This window comes from Coturnix japonica, chromosome 2, assembly GCF_054131305.1.
Source record: "Coturnix japonica strain WE chromosome 2, WE-NBRP24, whole genome shotgun sequence".
Lineage (NCBI taxonomy): Eukaryota > Metazoa > Chordata > Aves > Galliformes > Phasianidae > Coturnix > Coturnix japonica.
The window spans coordinates 99923825-99942144 of record NC_140664.1 but is presented as its reverse complement, the minus strand read 5'-3'; the positions used below and the strand labels follow the sequence as shown (position 1 = coordinate 99942144).

The 18320-nt window shown below is 42.9% G+C and overlaps 1 protein-coding gene across 1 annotated transcript; it reads left to right on the top strand.

Moving 5' to 3' along the window:
- Positions 1-9: 9 nt before the first annotated feature.
- On the top strand, positions 10-18084 carry CDCP1 (CUB domain containing protein 1). The gene is made up of 9 exons (XM_015854191.3): positions 10-563; positions 7831-8034; positions 8776-9129; positions 10425-10793; positions 12715-12942; positions 13200-13580; positions 14003-14368; positions 15225-15306; positions 16017-18084. Exons 1-9 carry the CDS (start codon positions 281-283, stop codon positions 16462-16464), a joined length of 2715 nt encoding a protein of 904 aa, XP_015709677.1. The 5' UTR covers positions 10-280; the 3' UTR covers positions 16465-18084.
- Positions 18085-18320: the final 236 nt, after the last annotated feature.

Sequence of the window (18320 nt, the reverse complement as noted above, 5' to 3'; positions counted from 1 at the left end):
ACGGTGGTGAGGTCCTGGTACAGCTGCCCAGAGAAACTGTGCTGCTCAAAGCCAAGTTGGATGGGGCTCTGGGCAGCCTGATCTGGTGGGTGGCATGGCAGGGAGGGAGGAGGAGCCAGGTAATCTTTAAGGTCTCTTCCAACCTAATTTATTTATTTATGTATTTAGTGTGTGTGTCTGTGTGTGCGTTTTGGTTTTTGTCTTTCTTTTGACACGCGACTTCTCTTCACTGCATACGATTAAGATGAGCTGAGTAAAAAGTCCCACTGGGCAGACACCTATGACGGAACATTATTCCCAGCCAGCATCGCAGGCCGCAGGGGAAGAGGCGGTCCGGCAGAGCTCCACCTGCGAGCTGCCGGGCGGGACTGCCACCGTCCCCTCCTTCCGTCCCTCCGTCCCTCCCTCCGTCCAGGTGTGTGGAGGAGGCGGAAGCGAAGGCGCGGAGGGAACCAGCGCCCGCCTCGGCGCTGGGCCCCTGCGGGAGATGGCGGGGAGCTGCGCGCTGCTCGCGGTGCTGGCCGTCCTTCTCGCCGCCTCGGCGCAGCACCTCCAGAGGGAAGGTAGGACGGTGGGGCTGCGGGGACGGATGGGGAACGACGGCGGTGATGAGCGGACTGTGAGCCCAGCACCGCCGCCCGCTCGGTGTGGGTCTGGGAGCAGCCCTGATGTGGCTGGGGAGTGGGGATGGGGCCGCAGTCCCGGCATGTGTATGAGCTGAGGCACCGGGATATCTTGCTTGGAAGTTATCGTTTAAGAAGTGCTGACCGGGTGAACTTTGCGATCTCTGCGCTCTCAGTTTCTAGCATTTAGGTTACGGAAGTAACTTCCCGAAGCCCTTTTCCCTGGATGCAGGGAGAACGGAGTGGGTTACCTGCAAGGAGCCGGCCTGAACAGGTCCTATAGTTTGTGTAACTTCTAGTTCCGATGTAACTTACTGTTCCTATTAAGTTTCCAGCAGAATGAGCAGCACTTACCCGAGCAGAGCTCTGCAGTGCCCAGTGTTCGGGTGCTTGCTGCCAGCTGCTCCTCTCATGCTTCCTGGGTGCGCCATGCCGTCCCATATAGATGGCCAAGGAACAGCCAAATCCCATCTGCAGCCCCATAAGGATTCCAGCTGTGAGCTCAAAAACAGCACTTAGGGCTTTTCCTCGGTTTCAAAAGCTGCTCGGTCACCAAAAATGCAGTACAGAAACAGGCGGTTCATGCTCATCCTTACACGTAAACAGGCTGCTTTGTAGCTGTGTGTCCTGTGAAAGACCCTGCAAGGATGTACAAAACAAATGCAGAATTATTTGTGTTGATTGTGAATAACCCAGGCAGCCCAGTGTGAGATTCATGCTGGCATTTCTGTTGCCTTTAGCTGTGCCCATCATTCTGATGCATTGTGCTTGCAGCCATTGATAATAAGCTACACAGGTAAAAGCAGTGGCTGTGAAGGATAAGTCCCAAACTAAGTAATCTAGAACTTCAGTGTGTTGCTTCTCTGTCAAACTAATGACAGCTATTTGCTTGTTAAAACACTTCAAAGAATTAAGAAAGAATGTTACACTGTGGTTGTTTCAAAGAGGTAGACCTGTACAAGAAGGAGACAAACCAGGTTTCTTCATCAATAAAGGATTTTTAGAAGCAGATGGGAAAAATCCTCAACTGCATCTTTTTTCATGCACAGATCTGGCCCTTCAGTGGGAAATGCAACAGCCCATTAATCGTGCTCTCTATCTGAACCACCCTTAGACTGTCTGTCCATACATCATTCCTTGCTGTCTGGTAAAATGTTCTTATCAAAATCTTATGTTCCTTTTTCTTCCCCACCATAAATCTCCTTGATGCCTCCCATTAAACTTAGTGGGCTCACTTTTAAGGTGAGCTGCAGCTCTGTTAGAGCCATTGTCTTTAATTTTATTGCTTCTTGTTGTCATCTGATCCATCTTCTTCTCCTCTGTCACGCTGAAAGCATCCAAACTGCGTCCAGGCATATTGTTCCTGCTTTAACAAAATAAAGAAGTTTATGTTTGCATTGTACAAGATCACAAGGTTCTTAACTTTTTCTCCTACCATTTCAGTGTCACACTTCTGTCTGCCTGCCTCATCCCATCTCCTCCTTCCAACCCTTCCCAGCATGTAAGAGCGTTGTCTCATCTTTTCTTTCCTGTGGGAATGTATACAGTGTGACTGGTCATACTGTCTGCAAATGAGTTTGTGGTTTTTCTTCAGATGCAACTTCGCTCACAATATAAATTATTAAATGAAATGTTGGTTGTCTCATAGGTGAAAAACTATGTGGTGCGATCACAGCATGTAGCTGTGGGAGTGTGTGCATCAACCGTTACATGCTTGACCTTTTAGAATATGTTTTCCAACTAAAATTTGTCTCTGTAGCAGTGATAATGAAGTTAATCAGACTCATATGAAGGCTATAGAGCACATTTCAGATCTGTATTTAAAATGCCTTTGCTATAATTTGTGAGTTGCCCTGGTAAAGCTGTGTTGCTTCTTGCTCTGCCCTCAAGGTAACTTTTTCTTCCCAACTGACTGATTCAAGTCACGCATGAATCATAATAAAAAGTGCTGTTTTTTTGTTTTTTTTTTTTTGAAACCAAGACTATCTATGGTGTTCTGACTTAGTATTGAAGGAATATAAGTGATTTGCCTATTTGTGCTCCTGTGAAAGCCGAGGGAAGCTGGGTTATTTCTGCTCGGAACTGCCGACTTGGAATTCCAGTGACTAAAATCTCAGTCCTAGTTAAAGGCTGAACATCTTTGCATGTAGTCTGTTATAGAAACATTTCAATGAGACCTGGCCCGAAGAGCCATTCTTTGCTGAGAAAGCAGCCACGATACTTTTGGCATTACCTGCGCTGAGTGTTGCAGCCACGAAGTAAAAATTAATGTTGGGAAGGAGAGCATCAGAAGGTGTCTGACAAGAGGAGGCTTTGCCACTTGTTGGCAGATGGAGGGCATGTGCACTACGTCTGCTGTACATGGGTTAATGGCTTTATTACAGCTGTATGTACTCAAAGCGGGCAAAAGGAGAATGACTGGGAGGGGAAAAAACCCTTGGTTCTTGGAATTGTTAGTGGCAAAACGTGGCTTTTTCCCAGGTCCTGGGAGGCTTAAGATAGGTGTGGGAGAAGAGCAGACGTGTGTGGAGCTGCATCCTCTTGTATTCAAACTGGTATGGGCTGTAACCAGTCAGACTAGCTGGTGACAGCCTCCCCTTGCTGCCAAAGGGAACTGAATCAATGGGTACTTCTCTTCCTATGGCTGCTGCAATGTTTCTGAGTGCCCCTTTTTGCTCTCTGGCCTTGGCCTCCACTTAGAGTCTCCTGGAAAAGCTCAAACTGGGGTTTCCTTTTGCTCAGTGCCAACCTGTGCCACTAGGGTGTGAAGGAAAGGATGTTGGTTGTGCTGTACTTAGCTGCTGGCTGTTACATCAGAGCAAAACCTTTGGTTTCTGTATTAGCTAATAGTAGAGGTGAGCTGAATTTGGCCATTGTATGTAGTATTGATGGGACCTTCAGCTGGCAGAGAGAGTTGAACAAACCTGCCATAACCTCTGGTAGATGTGTGTTTTCATAGAATCATTAAAGACCTCTAAGATCACCTCATCCAACCACCAATGCCCCCCCCCACACACACACACTGACTTATTTTGAGCAGTATGATGATGCCAGTGTTTCAGTGTTGTCCTTGGCTGTGTTGTGTCCATGAATGGAACTGGGAGATTCACATCTGAGGATGTGCAAATGGTGATGGGTGGAAATGTGACCTGCAGTTTCACAGCAGAGAGACAAAGATGTTGGCGGGTTGTTTGGCATGGGAGGGACCATGGATTGTGAAATGTGCTTCTCCATGTTGGTAAATCAGAGCCGAGGCCAGAGAACTGCACAGACTCGCTCCAAGATGTCATCCTCTCACTACCTTACATTGACACGGGGATAAACTGTGCAAGCAAACATTCATTTGATCACAGGAGGCTCCTGCAGTGACTTGCATGGTGCCTTTGTGTTTCTGGTGCCAGGGTGGTTGTGTCTTGTACAGACCCACATCTTTTAGTCTCATGCATTGTACAGGGGCTCACAGGCAGATTGCAAAGAGCACTTACTGAGTTTCGCTTCCTACTTCAATTGAAGCAACAGAAGTTAAGTAACTAAAAAAACAAAACAAAAAAGCACACCAAGCAGCCCTTCTGTAATTACAGGCAAGCTTGCCAAATCCCAAAGTGTCTTCTTTTTCCACTTCTGGTGTAAAAAGCTTCTTGTAAAAATGACTTTCACACATGAGTTACGAGTGTCTCAATGAGCCATCCGAAAAGATTCTAGAGAAAGCAGAAGTACTGAAACTTGAGTAATGACGCAGTTGTCAAGTTGAAGTCAAGTTACTCTATTCCTGTGAGGTGCTGCAAATTAACTTAATGAATTAACCGCTTCTGAGTGAGCAGTCTTGTTGGCCTTGGGGACTGAGCTATGCCAGCATGGCTGAAGACATTGCCACCTTTTTCCCTGGTGAGAAGCCAATAGGGTGCATGATATCTCAACTGCTATGTGGACCTCATCTCTTGCGTTGGAGGACGGGCAACCATTAAGCAATAAGCAAAGCAGGTAGTTTGCATTTTAAATGTAAACAAAATCCTATTTGCTTTGGAAGGTTGAGCTCACAGCAGCAGGGCTGGCTGCGCTTTGTGCTGGTGATCTCCATTTGCTGCTTACAGCTCTGTTCAGTAGTTGTGTAGAGTTTAACTCTAGTGTATGGTTTGTAGAATCATAGAATCACAGAATGGCTTGGGTTGGAAGGGATCTTAAAGATCATTTGATTCCAGCCCCCCTACCATGAGCAGGGTCTGTGGCTAACTTGAAGCATTTAAAGAAGGCAACTGCATGGATGGGCATCTCGCTTGGGGTTGGAGCAGCTGATTCTGGGCACTCATGTGCTGTAGATGAACTGGACAGCTGGACCAAAACCAGGAAGGATTCAGTAAGGCAGCTAGAAAATGGTTCAAGTCAGCAAATTGAGGAGATATTTGCCCTTCAAAATATTTTATGACTCACTTTTTACAAGTTGGAGTTGAGAGTGCAGTGAGAATTGTGTCAGGGGTTCCAGGGAAATGGCTGTGAGAGGGAGCACCTCCTAGCTGAGCCATAGGGGCACTGAGTTGGGACGCAGGAGCTGTCCCCATCATGTCCCTGTGCTGTCCTCCTGTCACCTAGCACTGGGCTGGGTGAGGCCATAACCAAGGTAGTGAGTGGAGAGCATTCAGAGCCCTGGGTAGAGCAGGGGCTAGCATCCAGATGTTTCATATCCACAGAGAGCCTTGCAGTTGCTTGTCTCCCTCAGCTGTCTCTGGCAGTGAGTGGTGCCTGAGTCAGCCTGATCCAGCTGTTTGTCTTGTTAAAAATGGCTAAAATTGGTGACTTTTGTCAGTTCCTCCTTTTTGTTTTGTCTGGTTGGTTTTGTTTGTTTTTTTGTTTGTTTGTTTTGGTTGTTTGACTCCATAAAGTGAAGTCACACAAAACAATCATCCATAGGTCCTTATGGATAAAGAGCTGCAGTAAAGCTCAGTCATTCAGCCCCCAAGAGGTGACTACTGGCTGGACTCTGTTCTTCTGTCCTGTTTGTCAAGGCATTGTGCATAGCTATAAATCACTGTTCTGCCAAGTCCTTTCCTTGTATGTACACTCATGCACGTGCTCTCTGTGAGCACCACTGGCTCTGCCACTCTCCAACTTACCTTCTGCATTGCACAGGAAAAGTGTATTTAAGTGAATACACAGGTAATCGGTGTTTATTGCAGGTAGGTGAGTTTAAGCTGAGTTTTGCAGAATAATGTCACTTGTTTTACGCTATGCAGTTTGTTTCTAAGTTGAGTTCGAGACAGGCATCAGCCTGTGAACAACCTCCATCCAGGGCAGCTCAGGGCTGGATGCTTCACCTCTGACATCTTCTAGCCCAACAATTTCATCACTGTGCACAGTGGGCCCAGCTCTGGTAATGCTTTTCCTTTTTTCAAATATCCTGTGTGTCATCTGTGCAGAATTAACAAGGTGTGGAAATTCCTTCCTTACGAGAAGTGTGGATGGTTACTGCTAATACAAATAGAAGGCATGTGGTGGGAATCATAGAGACAGATCAGGGTGAGTCATGAGGAGACTCACCAATGCTTATAGAAACCCTGCAGTAGTCTCTATTCTGCTCTGTATGTGGCTTTAGTTTGGTTTTTTAGCCATTTAATCTTTTTTTTAATGACTTTGAGATCACTGGATCTATCTTCTTCCTGCATGATTCTTTTTCCCCAGTTTGCCTACAAAAATGAGATCTGATAGTTAGATGTAACTTAGCAGCTGAATGCTGTTGGGATTATGGCACAGTGCTCACAGTGCTCTCAGTTCTCTGACCAAATGGATTACCTATTTGTGCAGTAACCTGGCATAGTGCCTGACCACATGTGAGCCGAATTGGGTGTACAACCTACATGAGTGTGCAAAAAAGAAGACACTTTTGTCCATAGATATTAACTATTGTTACTGGGCTATTAGCACTTCATATTTGAATGGCATAAACTTGTGGATTGATGCTTGTTTGTTTGGGACTTCATTGCATGAGGGAGATTTTTGTGTCTCCTGTGTCCCCCTTACCTGCTGCATGCCAGGCTCTGCGTTGTGCTGGGGTGCACATGGTTGAGCTGGTGCATCACAGCAGCCTGCCGCACAAACCCTCCTCCTTCATTTCCTGTATATCTTCTCATCTTTTTATGACTGTTAATATTATTGATCCACAGGAAAATGCAAATTGAAAACTGCTCTGAAAGCACTTCTAAAGCAGGAAAGCAAAGCGTTGCTTGTTCTTACCTTTGGTTAGGGAGTTGGTGTAAGCTATCAGGTCAGAGCTTAAAAGCTGTAGGAAGGTTAATAAGTGACCAGATTTTTCACTAATGGTATAGAGGGCTGATAAAGTAATTGTTACAGGTACATGCAGAAATTTGGCTTGCCTCATTATTTGTGGTTTTGGTTCTTTTATTTTGCATAAAGCCTTTGATCCTGACAGCAGATAACATAGATTGTTTCCGGGGCTTGACTCCAAGGTTGTGAAAAAAGGCCTACAAGTCCAGAAGAGGCTCAGGACACCCAAACTCATATAAAAGCACAACTGGGTATCATTTTGAGCACTTTCCCCAAAGCCATGGGATGTGTTCCCCACAACCGATGGCTGTGTCAGGTGTGAAGAGGTATTTGGGCACACACAGCCCACCCAAGGCCTCAGGTGCTGTATTCACCGCTAAGGGCCTTCAGGGAATGAGTTGGAGGGCAAGAGAGAACCATGCCCACATGCACCCATTGGCCATCATTCTCATACCCAAAACTGTTGTGTAGGGTAGAAGGCACGTTAGTGCCTCTTCCTTGCCTGGAGGACCAGTTAATGTGATTTTAGTAACTAGGAGTGATTGAATCTCTTAACAGGCGGCCATTGGTCTGGGCTCTTGGTCTGTATTGGCATCACCACAGTACCTTGTATGACCTGCTGGGGTTGTTGAGGTTGACATGTTACCCTACAGTGCAATTTAAGCTGAGGGTGAGAGCCTGGGTTTGGGAAGCAGAAATTTCAAAGGAATAATGTGAAACCCATGACTCTGACGCAGAAGTGATCCTCCATAATTTGTATTTATGCCTCTATGGGCACGTGCAGCAGGTGGATTTCTGTCATCTGAGCTGGGGGAGCTGCAGGTATTTTATGGAGACTTAGAGCTGAAGACCTTTGAGACAGGTCTAAATGCTCCCTGTGATGCTTGTACATGCTAGTAACGTAGCACCTTGTCTTTTTTCCCTTCCTTAGCTTCCTTCACAATCTCACTTCGTGCAGCAGACAATGTCACAGTTACAATTAAATTGAAACCTGGTTTTTTACCTGTCTGTCTAATTCGTGTAAAAAGTGGACCCCGGTTTGAATTGAAGATAAGACCAGGGGAGACTGTGACTTTCACCTTCACTTGTAACACTCCTGAGAAATATTTAATGATGGAAATTCAGAAGAATATTGGTAAGACATGTTTCTATTTTGTTTTCATCAGTGGTGGTTTTCCTCTAATAAAGCCATGCTTTTTTTCTTTCTCCCTGTTACTGTATCAAGGTATTGCCTATAATCTTGGCTAGGAAAAGAATCTTGGATGCTGACAGTCAGCTTTGAATTACTGAAACTACTCAAATTTAAGTCTGTACTTCTGTCTGGAAAAATGAATGTTAACTCATTGGATTTTTAAAATACTTAAATGAGGGCACCAAGCAAATGAAAGTACAGTTCACTGCAGGTAGTGGAAAACTTAATGATTTGACAGGCATTGTATCACGATTCTGAGCATAGTGGCTTAAAATCAGTTCTCTAGGTTCATGATTTCCATCTCTTTTAATGTTGAATTCCTCCCGTTTGTTTATTCAGTTCTCTATTCACTACATACCTTCTAAATTCTTCAGCAAACAACAAAGAATGAAATACCTTGTTAGTCAAGCTGGTTCATTTGTAAAAGCAAGTTTATCCTGTCTACTCAAAGGGACGGGAGTCCTGTTTAAAGACAGGACTTATAGGAGTGGAGTGTCTTTGAATCTATGTAGAATAATATATATATATATATATATATATATATATATATATATATATATATATATATATATATATATATAAAGTACTGAAGAAGTTTAAAGAAGCAATGAAAGGGTAAGTAACATACCTCATTTACTTGATGACTTTCCATAGTGTACCAGGCTGTTCTCTTTTTGTATTTAGACTGTGTATCAGGCCCGTGTCCTTTTGGAGATGTTCATCTTTACCCACCAGGGCTGCCTCGCCTTAATAGGACTTTCATCTGGGATGTGAAAGCGAGTACAAAGGCTGGACTTGAGCTGAAATTTTCTGCCCCATTAAGACAGATTCAACCAGGAGAGATGTGTCCAGATTTAGTTAGCTACAACATCAACAGCTGCATTGATACAGCCACAGTCAACATTGGCACCTTCTGCAGAAATGGCTCAGTATCTCGTGTCAAACTGCTTGGAGGAGTCATCATGTCTCTGCACCTCCCTTGGAACTTGACTGTCACCACTTCAGGCTTTAACATTGCCAACAGGTCTTCCATAAAACGTAAGTATATGGAGTAGTTTATTGTTCCCTGATTTCTTCCCCATGCAGTCCTCTTTTAGAAAAGGTGGTGATGGTTAGTTTTTGTTCAGTAGCTATTCCTCATCAAAGTGTCTCAGTAGCTTGATTGTTCAATGCAATAATTATGCAAACTGTTGTGTTGCTGCTTTTGGTGCAATCTCTTTAAACTTCCTAAAACTTAAACATAACAGTTTTCTTAGTTTATGTGGGACTAGATAGCGTTACTAGAGTAATCCAGGAGACTTATTTGTTAGTTGCAGTGTGTAGTTATGTTTCTTTATTTTTAAATAAAGCCTCCTTGATTTGCTTGTGTCTCAAACTAATGTCTCTCTTCAGGAGAGGAAGGTGGGAAAAGGGGAACCAATGCCTGGGAGGTACATGAGTGCTTAAGTACAGATATCTGTTTCAGCCTGTGCAGCAACATAACATGTTGTGTAATAATCTTTTAAAAATACCTGAAATATGTGTAGTAGTCAGTGGATTGCTCTGTGACCTCATGACAAACCTTCTTTCAGGGTTTTTCTTGTGCTTTACTTGAATCGTGTGATTGTTGCCATCAGCTATAGACCAGATTTAGATTTGTGTTTCTAGAAGGCAATAACAAAAAACCATAAGATTTGTCACTTCTGCTCTGTTGTGGCACTGCTGAGACATTCAGAAAGGTAAGGGGTGGCACTCCTTGCAGTTGCTCATAGTTACTGGCTAGAGCAAGGCTGTAATCTTTGCATACATAGCTTTGCTCTGCCAAGTGCTGGGATTCATCCAAGTACAAGTCATGTTACACCATCTCTGTGGTTCTCATTCATGTTTTATCATGCATATTTGAGGCTCTGTGCTGGTGTGCTCTTGTTAGAACTCCAAAGCTTTTGGACTGAGCTGATTTAAAAGCTTTTGTATTTGTTTCATGAAATTTGGTGAAGCAGTACTAGCGGAAGCGGGCTGTTAAGCTGCATGATTGCTCTTGTTAAGCCAGGATCAGAAGTGAGAACTAAGATCTTTCCTTTTCATAAAATACAGGCCCATCCATGTGTTTGACAGGTAAACCCACTACACTGAAAATAACAGTGTTAGCATATCCCTTTCCTTTTGTATAATTGAAGGTAATAGCAGTAACTCAACTATGTGTTTAAGTGTGATGTTCTTGTAATAGCCTAACCTGTAACTGCAGTGGATGAGCTCACTGTCAAATAAAAATATTCAGCTGCTGCAGCACTACATATGCTGATGTGTTGTCTCCAATTGCTAATACTTTTCATGATTCTTTTCTTCTGTCTTAGGGTTATGCATTATTGAATCCATTTTGAAGGGGGAATCTTCCATCATGTTGATGTCCCCAAATTATCCCTTGGGCTTTCCAGAAGATGAGCTCATGACATGGCAGTTTGTAGTCCCTTCCAACATGAGAGCGAGTGTGTTTTTCCACGACTACAGCCTTTCCAACTGCGAAAGGAAGGAGGAGAGGGTGGAGTATTACATACCTGGCTCTGTTAGTAATCCTGAAGTGTTTAAGCTGAGTGACAGCCAGCCTGCTAATATTGCTGGCAGCTTCAACCTGTCTCTGCAGGGCTGTGATCAGGATGCCCAGAACCCAGGCATCCTTCGCTTACTCTTCCAAGTCGTCGTTCAGCACCCTCAGATTGATGAGAGTGAGTACTGGTTTGTTCCTACTGTCTCTGCATTTATTACTTTTCCTCTTTCCTTCTGCAGACACAAGCCGGCTCTGTTGCTTTTGTTCATAGACATTTAGACTGTGCTCCATGAGGAAGAGAATGCTGCTTTTGTCATTCCTTTTTTTGAACTTTGAGCCCTCCTTTAGTTAAGGAGGTAGCTTGCTGAGCAACACTGAGGCCTGCGTTACTTTATTTGCCACTGGCTGCTGCAACAGGAAGGTGAATGGCAATACTGAGCTTTGCAATTTGCAGCAGGGTCAAAATGTCCATTTGTAGGTTTTATACTGTATCTTGTAAATGGAGATTCCTTTTCCAGCATATGCACCATGTAACTGAGAAATGCCTTTATGATCTGTGAAATCAGACCTTGCACTCTTTATAAACAAAATTAAACATAGGGCAGCATTTCCTTGAGGCGATGTTCTCTCCATGGGGATCTGATCCAATTATCTTGCAAGAACCTTCTTGATTAAATTGTCCAGGCTTGTGTGTCACCCCACAGTCTCCCTATCAAAGGTTCTGTAGCATCCCGGCACTCTCATCCTCAGTTCTTTATCTGTCTAGTCTGTCTCCATTCACAAACAGCAAATCCTCCTGAAACTGCTAAACAAATCACGTTTGTGTACATTTATTGTGTTACATCTTGGAAGCCAGACAGAGGGAAAACATTGCATTCAGTTAATCACCTTTATCTCTGTTCTACTTTGGAAAGCAAAGAATCATTTAAATATCTTTATAGCCAAGATTATAGCCATCTAAAAATTAATTTTTTAAAAAAGGTTGCCATTTATTTAATGAAGTGCAAGCAATAAACTGCTTGGATTTGAGAAAGAGCAGTGGCTCCTCTTGGGATTTCATAGGACTTCATGAGTGATTTTAGTTATGTAAGTTCCATCAAAGATTCGAATTCAGCCCTCAGGTCCGTATTGAAACTTTCTTAGTGTGTAGTGTGCAAGTTAAGCATGGTTCTTATTAAAAATACATTGGTATCTACACATTCTCAAAGCTTCCCAAACATTTTGGTGTTCCACAGCTGTCTGTGGTGCTTGTCATTAATTAAGAGGAAAATTTCCTCTTTTCTAACTTGCAGAGGGGTGTGTTCTATCTTCTCATCTGTCAAAAACGAAAATGTTAAGGAGTTGTGGCCTTGGTATTGAGCCAGTAGGGTAGACCACTAATGAGTGTCCTCCAGACAGACTTTATCCTGCTGATCACAAACCTTTCAAGGTCAGCAGTTGAGCCAGTCTGTAGTTGACATCACTGTCCACTTAGCTAGTCTATACTTAATTAGTGTGTTTGGGAATATGCATTATGGGAAATGTTCAACTCAACTTTAGCAAGGCTTTTGAGACTGAGCCACTGCTCTTCCCTCACCTACTGAGCCAGTCCCGTCATTCTAGAGGGGGTGTTGCACTGCATAAATGTGGGTTCCTTTTTCTAAATTCATGCTGACTAGTCCTGATCACTTTCTTGTCCTCTATGTGTTTGGAAGTTGTTTCCAGGATTGTTTGTACTATTGCCTTCTCAAGATTTGTAATAAAAATGTCAAGGCACTTTCTGAGCTCACCTAGGGTAAGCACAGAAATCTAACAAATCTAACATAGCTACTATGGAGCTCAACTAGTTGTGTTATAACTTAGCCTGTTCAAAAGAGACTAGCTTACGTTGCCCCATTACAACTGAGAAGTAGTCAGGAAATGATGTAAAGGCTTAAACTTAACTGGAAGAGTATTATGATACTATCTGAGTTTTTATTACATGGATAGAAAGAAGTAAATAATGTTTTCTTAGTTAATATAGAAATAGCTTTAATGGCCCCTTGTCTAATGGGGTGAGAAGAGATGGAGGAAATTCTCCTTCACACCATTAATTGCTCTGAGATGTTTTGTCGTTGCAGATGTCACCCACTTGATTGACCTTAGCAAAGAACGGAATATGACTGTAACAATACACTTTGAAGAGTGGCCCAGGCGATCCCCGCTTGTATCAGAGCCCATGTGCCTGATCTGCAAGGATCCTCGCACCTGTGACCGTGTTCTGACATTGGCCTCTGGCGCCGCCTACAAGATTTCCTTTCTGTGCAAGGACTTATCCCGCCTGCGGATCACAGCTGAAAAGGGCATAAGTATGACAAAAGTGGCTTAATCTTGTTTCCTGGAGAATGTTTCTGTGTGCTTCTGTGTACTACAAGCCGTACATGTATGTGGTAAAGGTTAATAAGAGAAGATGTCTTCTCAGTGAAATTCTTATCTGGATCTGCATCACAGGTCTAATAGGACTCTGTGTATGGTTACTCTGGTATATCAGAGGGGTTGTTTTTCCTATGTACTTCCCCTGCTAGAAAAAAAATGTAACTGTTTTGACTTGTCTTTGTGATTACAGGCTGTGTGGGTCTTCGGTGGTGTGACAGCAAGACCTACTCCCTCTCAGTGCCCAAGACTATTACCCAATTGCCAGTTCAACTGCATAAATTTATTTGGAAGCTCACAGCTCCCGAACTGATCAATATAGAAATAACATCTCCATCACTGAAACTGCGGCAGCACCTCCCAGAACAGAACTGCAACACAAGCTACAGTTACAGCATTGCTAGTGCCACCCCAGAGACAGAGATGAACGTTGGTATATTCTGCCCTGGTGGAGCCATTGAAAAGATTCAGTTGAGGAATAATGTCACCATATCCTTAAAAACATTTGGCAAAGGTTTCGTCAATGAGTCTAATAATCAAGATCTGAAAATGTCTTTTGTGCCACATATTAAAGGTAAGGTTATGTTTTGTACATCTTACCCCATTGTTGGATCTTTCAGTACATTTATTAGAACAAATATGCGCAAATAGAAATAAGAATTCAATTCTTTAGAGTCTAGGCTTGGAGTCATTACTTGGACTGATCTTTATCTGAATCAGTGAGGTGGCTTAGTCCTGCAGGAAGGAAAGGTTTGTGCTGTAGATAGTTGAGGGGAAATTCTGCAGATATGTCTATGATGTTTACTGATACAGAGGAGATGATAGGTGAGTTGTATCGCTGGTACTGAGATACAGTGCAAATGTAGAAATAAACTTTATAGGTCTTGGTTTGTTTTTTTTTTTACAGAGGTATTTACATGCTGGAAGGTAAAGCTTAAAAAAAATATATTGAAACTAACTAAGTTTTCGTGCCTGTATTCATTTGCTTTCTTACAGATGAGTGTACTTTTACTGTGAGCCCAGATTCAAAAGCTAAAACTTACTTACAGACTCCGAACTCGCTTTATGGTCTACCCCCTTACATCTCCATATCCTGGTACATCATTGTGCCCAGTAAGCAAGTTGCCCGCCTAGGGTTCTCCACAGACCGCATGGGCATTGCTTGTGAGACAGGGCGTGCCTATGTCAACATAAAGGAGCAGATGCCTGGAGCAGAGGAAACTGTGCGCCGCGAGGATGAGCTTCTGCCTCAGCCCCGAAATATGCATCATAACTTCTGGGTAAACGTCTCCAATTGTAAGCCTGTGGACCCCATGCAATTGAACTTGAAGTTCTGGGTGACTTTTGTTGAAAAGCAGATAGGTGAGTCTTGTAAGTTTATCATGGCCTGCTTTCCACTTGTTTCATTTCCTTCCACTGGGGAAACAGCGCTGTATGCTGCTCTGCATGCTTTGGGTTTTATAAGATTCCTGCATCTTGTATTCTTTATGTTGGCAGTTAATTAGTCTTGGTGTTAACATGAGTAACAAATAATCCTTGGGGCAGACCTCACTGTTCTGTTGAGACTGCCTTGACTAATAACAGTGAAATCTGCTGCTTTTAATCTTTGAACTTCCTGAAAAGTCACTAAAAAACACAATTTTAGGGTAGGTTTTGCTCAGGTACACGTAAATTTGTTCCGTGTTTGCATTTCTGCATCATCTGCCGGAGACCGACTGCTGCTGTCTGTATAGGTGTTGTTACGTGGACATTTAATGCAGTTTCTGGTCTAGAAATTTATTCTTTTTTTCTTCTCCTCCTCCTCGTTCCTTTTCTTTTTTTGTCTGTAATGAATACTTCTGTGACAAAATAACTGTTGATTACTTGCCTGTCTCTTTCCATGCTTTCTCCTCTATGCTACATGTTCAGCCAGAGGCTTGTGAAATGTTGCAGGTAAGTTCAGCGGCACGTGAGCTATGCTGAATTCTTGCACAAAGGGCTAAGTCTGACAGAGGGAGTGTTGGTTGTTTTTGTGTCTGTGGTCCATGGCTATCAGCAGGATCCTGTCATTGCTTGACTGCCAGTCTCTTAGAATTGTCTCCTGTTACCCCTAGGCATGCACAGCTTGGAAACTCCCTCTGCATGCAACAGATGCACTTAAGAACTGCTGAGGAGTTTCAGACCCAAACAGCTTGTAGGAAGATGCTCAGTGTTCTTGTAACTTGTTGTCTGCTTTCAGATCTAGCAGTGATACTTGGTGTACTGGCTGGGGTCGGAATTCTTGCAGCTATTGGACTCACTGTGTGCTGTGTTAAGAAGAAGTAAGTTCCTCGTTTAGAATGCATGTAGATTAGCAGTTCAAGAACACGTTGTGGGCGAGGTGGTGGGCCTTGTATTTCATTTGTTGATGTAGTTCCCTTAAACAAAGCTCTGAAGCATAATGTGGGCAGTGCACTGGCATTGGAGTGAAGTTGCTCTAAGAATGCTGGTTTATTCTGAATTGATTCTCTTAAAAGTAGAGCAGCATTCCTGGGGTCACACTCCTTCAGCTCCCAGTGCATTGCCCAGCTTTGCTTTTTGGCACAGGCTTCTGACCATACTAGGGATAAAGGTATTGCTTGGATTTATTAGGGCTTCACGTAAAATGATATCATGATGAGTGTGGGCTGCATGTGACTCTAGTCAAGTCTTTCTTAAGACAAACTGTAAAGTCACTTAGGGTATTTAAAGTCTTTCATCTAACAGACTCTCTAACAACTTCTTCCATAGTTTACACACCATGTAGGAGCACTTTTTTAATGAGATGTGCCCTTGGGGAATATAAATGAATAGATCAAAACAAACAAACAAAAAACAGCTTGTCTTAATAATTATTTTTCTTAAGATTACAAGTACAGCCTTCGATCCATGTAGATTAGGCTGTCTGACACAGGGTAGGTGGAATGTATAAACAGCAGCTGCCATTATTGAGCTCAGATGCACTGAGCCATGTGTTGTTTCTGACCTGTGAATCATTCCAACTCTGTAATAGGAAGAAGAAAAGCCAGAATCCCATGGTGGGTGTATACAATGCCAATGTCAATACCCAGATGCCTGGAAAGCAACGCTTGTTCAAAAAGGATAGGAAAACCAACGAGTCCCATGTCTATGCAGTTATCGATGATGCTATGGTCTATGGACATTTGCTGAAGGAATCCAATGGCTCAGTCACTCCAGAAGTTGATGTGTACCGGCCTTTTGATGGGCCCATGGGTAGCTTGCCACCTTCTCCACCTCCGTTCTCCTTTAGAAAAGATGCAAAACACTCTCCTAACACAGAGGAGCCTCCACTTCTGGCAGAAACAGACCATGACACTTACACATTTGCTCATCAGAAATCAGGTGAACTGGAGGACAATGCAGATGGAAATGAAAAACATAACGGCGATACAAGCATGTCCTTGCTGGAGAATAAGGAACAGGACAGCTTAGAAGAGTAATTTTATGCCAGGCATGGTAGTTTCCTGTGGAAATACAGACAGCCTGCAAGGACAAGTGCGGAGGGGAAAAATAGCAGAAGAGGAGTGTTATTTTTAAGTACGTTTTGATACCATTTTTGCTTTGTTGTTTGTGTAATTGTTGTTTTTTTAATTCAGCTGTTGGTAGCTTCCCATTTTAGAGTGAATGTCTGGTAAACTCAAACAGTGGAGCACTCCGAAAGTGCATGAACTTCTTCTAGTTGTGAGATGGATGGCAGAGGTTTGCTCTTGCTTTTTATTATCAAGGCATCAGGAAAAGGAATTCATAAAGATACCAATTTAAAATCGTGGCAATGAATAGAGTAGAAAGAGTGTTTTGTGCAGTATTCCCTCCTTTCTCACAAGTCATTTGGTCTGAGTGTTGGCTGGTGACCTTTTGAAGGCATAGGCCACCTCATGGACTCAAGGCAGCTCCAGATTGCACAGGTACGGGTTCCTTCTCCTAATGTCTAAGCAAAGTAGGAGAGACTGTCATGTCTACTACTTGCTGCTTGAAAATTCATTTGTATTTATTGCAGTGATTGCAATGAAAATGTACTGAAAGACCACATGTATGAAGCCTAGAAGAGCTCCGTGTATGTCCGTCAGTGTGTATGCTTGAGCTTGGGCTCGCCTAGCTCAGGAGTCAAGTTGTGTTTTTTCTCTCATTTCCAACTGACGTTCTAATACTTCAGTAGCACTGTGTGAGCCTATACCAAAGACTGTATTTTCTTTTGCTTTCTTTTTGAGCGCTGTATTTAGCTTCTCCCTCAGTTCCTGTGCCTTCTAAAACTTGAGGGTCATGTCCTCACACACAGCGCTACAGGTATATGAATTGAGTTGCTTTTTAAATTTTTTTTAAATCAGTGCCACCTGATTTATAGGAGGTGTTGCATACAGTGACATTATGTTTATATTAATGTCTAAAATGAAAACATCTTTACCAGGAACATTACTGTTTACAGCAAAAGAAATGTGGATTTCTTCCTCTGTTAACTGTGCTGGCGTTACATATGATTGTGTTAAACAGTCAAGTGTGCCTGTTTAACAGCGTATACCAATATGCAATTAATTATATTCCTATGGCATATAGGAAAATGCACGCCAGCTGGAAGTACCTTTTTATCGCTTCAGGTACCTTTTATGCTTACATTTTGCACTTTTAATACAGAAATATGTATTCCTAGATCTGTGGCTGGTCAAATATGTGGGATCACATATTTCAAAGTGTACTGGGGGTATTTGAATGTCATTTGACAACCTAAAAAGTAACATTATCTATTTTTTTTTCTCAGGTAACTGAATTGCCACTATGTGTTTTATCAGGGTAGCCCATTTGTTCATTCATCTGGTCAGTGCTTCCTCCCTTCCTCCCATTTGAAGGAGGACTATGATGCTTGTCTTTTGTTTGGTTTTAACTCAGCTTTTGGTACGATGATATAAACCTCAGTTTACAGTTGCTTTCAGTCTAAGGTTGACTTCCACTGTGCTTACTTCATGTTTTGAATGTATGGGCACAAATTCAAGTTTACTTTTCCCTCAGATAAAGTTGTGACTTAATTATTATTATTTTTTAATAAATAAAATGCAACTATATTACCAGCTGGAGTAGCCAGTGTACAGCTTTCTCATGTGTGCATATACCTAATTTGCTCCAAAACTAGTGCTGCTTATTTATTTCTTTCTGTGGAAACTACAACAGACACAAAGAGAGCAACGATGCTATTTGATAGAGAAGATTCTCAGCTGCAAAACACCAGCGAGAAAAAAGAACCCTGCATGGCTTGTCTCTTAGCGCACTGTTGCCACTGCCGAAATGCACCACCCACTGTGCTCAC

What these genes read in the sequence shown, in the direction of transcription:
- CDCP1 (XM_015854191.3), top strand. Translation starts at nt 281, where the DNA reads ATGACGGAACATTATTCCCAGCCAGCATCGCAGGCCGCAGGGGAAGAG. An exon ending in GCAGCACCTCCAGAGGGAAG is followed by an intron (nt 564 to 7,830) that starts GTAGGACGGTGG and finishes TCCCTTCCTTAG; the next exon opens with CTTCCTTCACAATCTCACTT. An exon ending in GCACCCTCAGATTGATGAGA is followed by an intron (nt 10,794 to 12,714) that starts GTGAGTACTGGT and finishes TTGTCGTTGCAG; the next exon opens with ATGTCACCCACTTGATTGAC.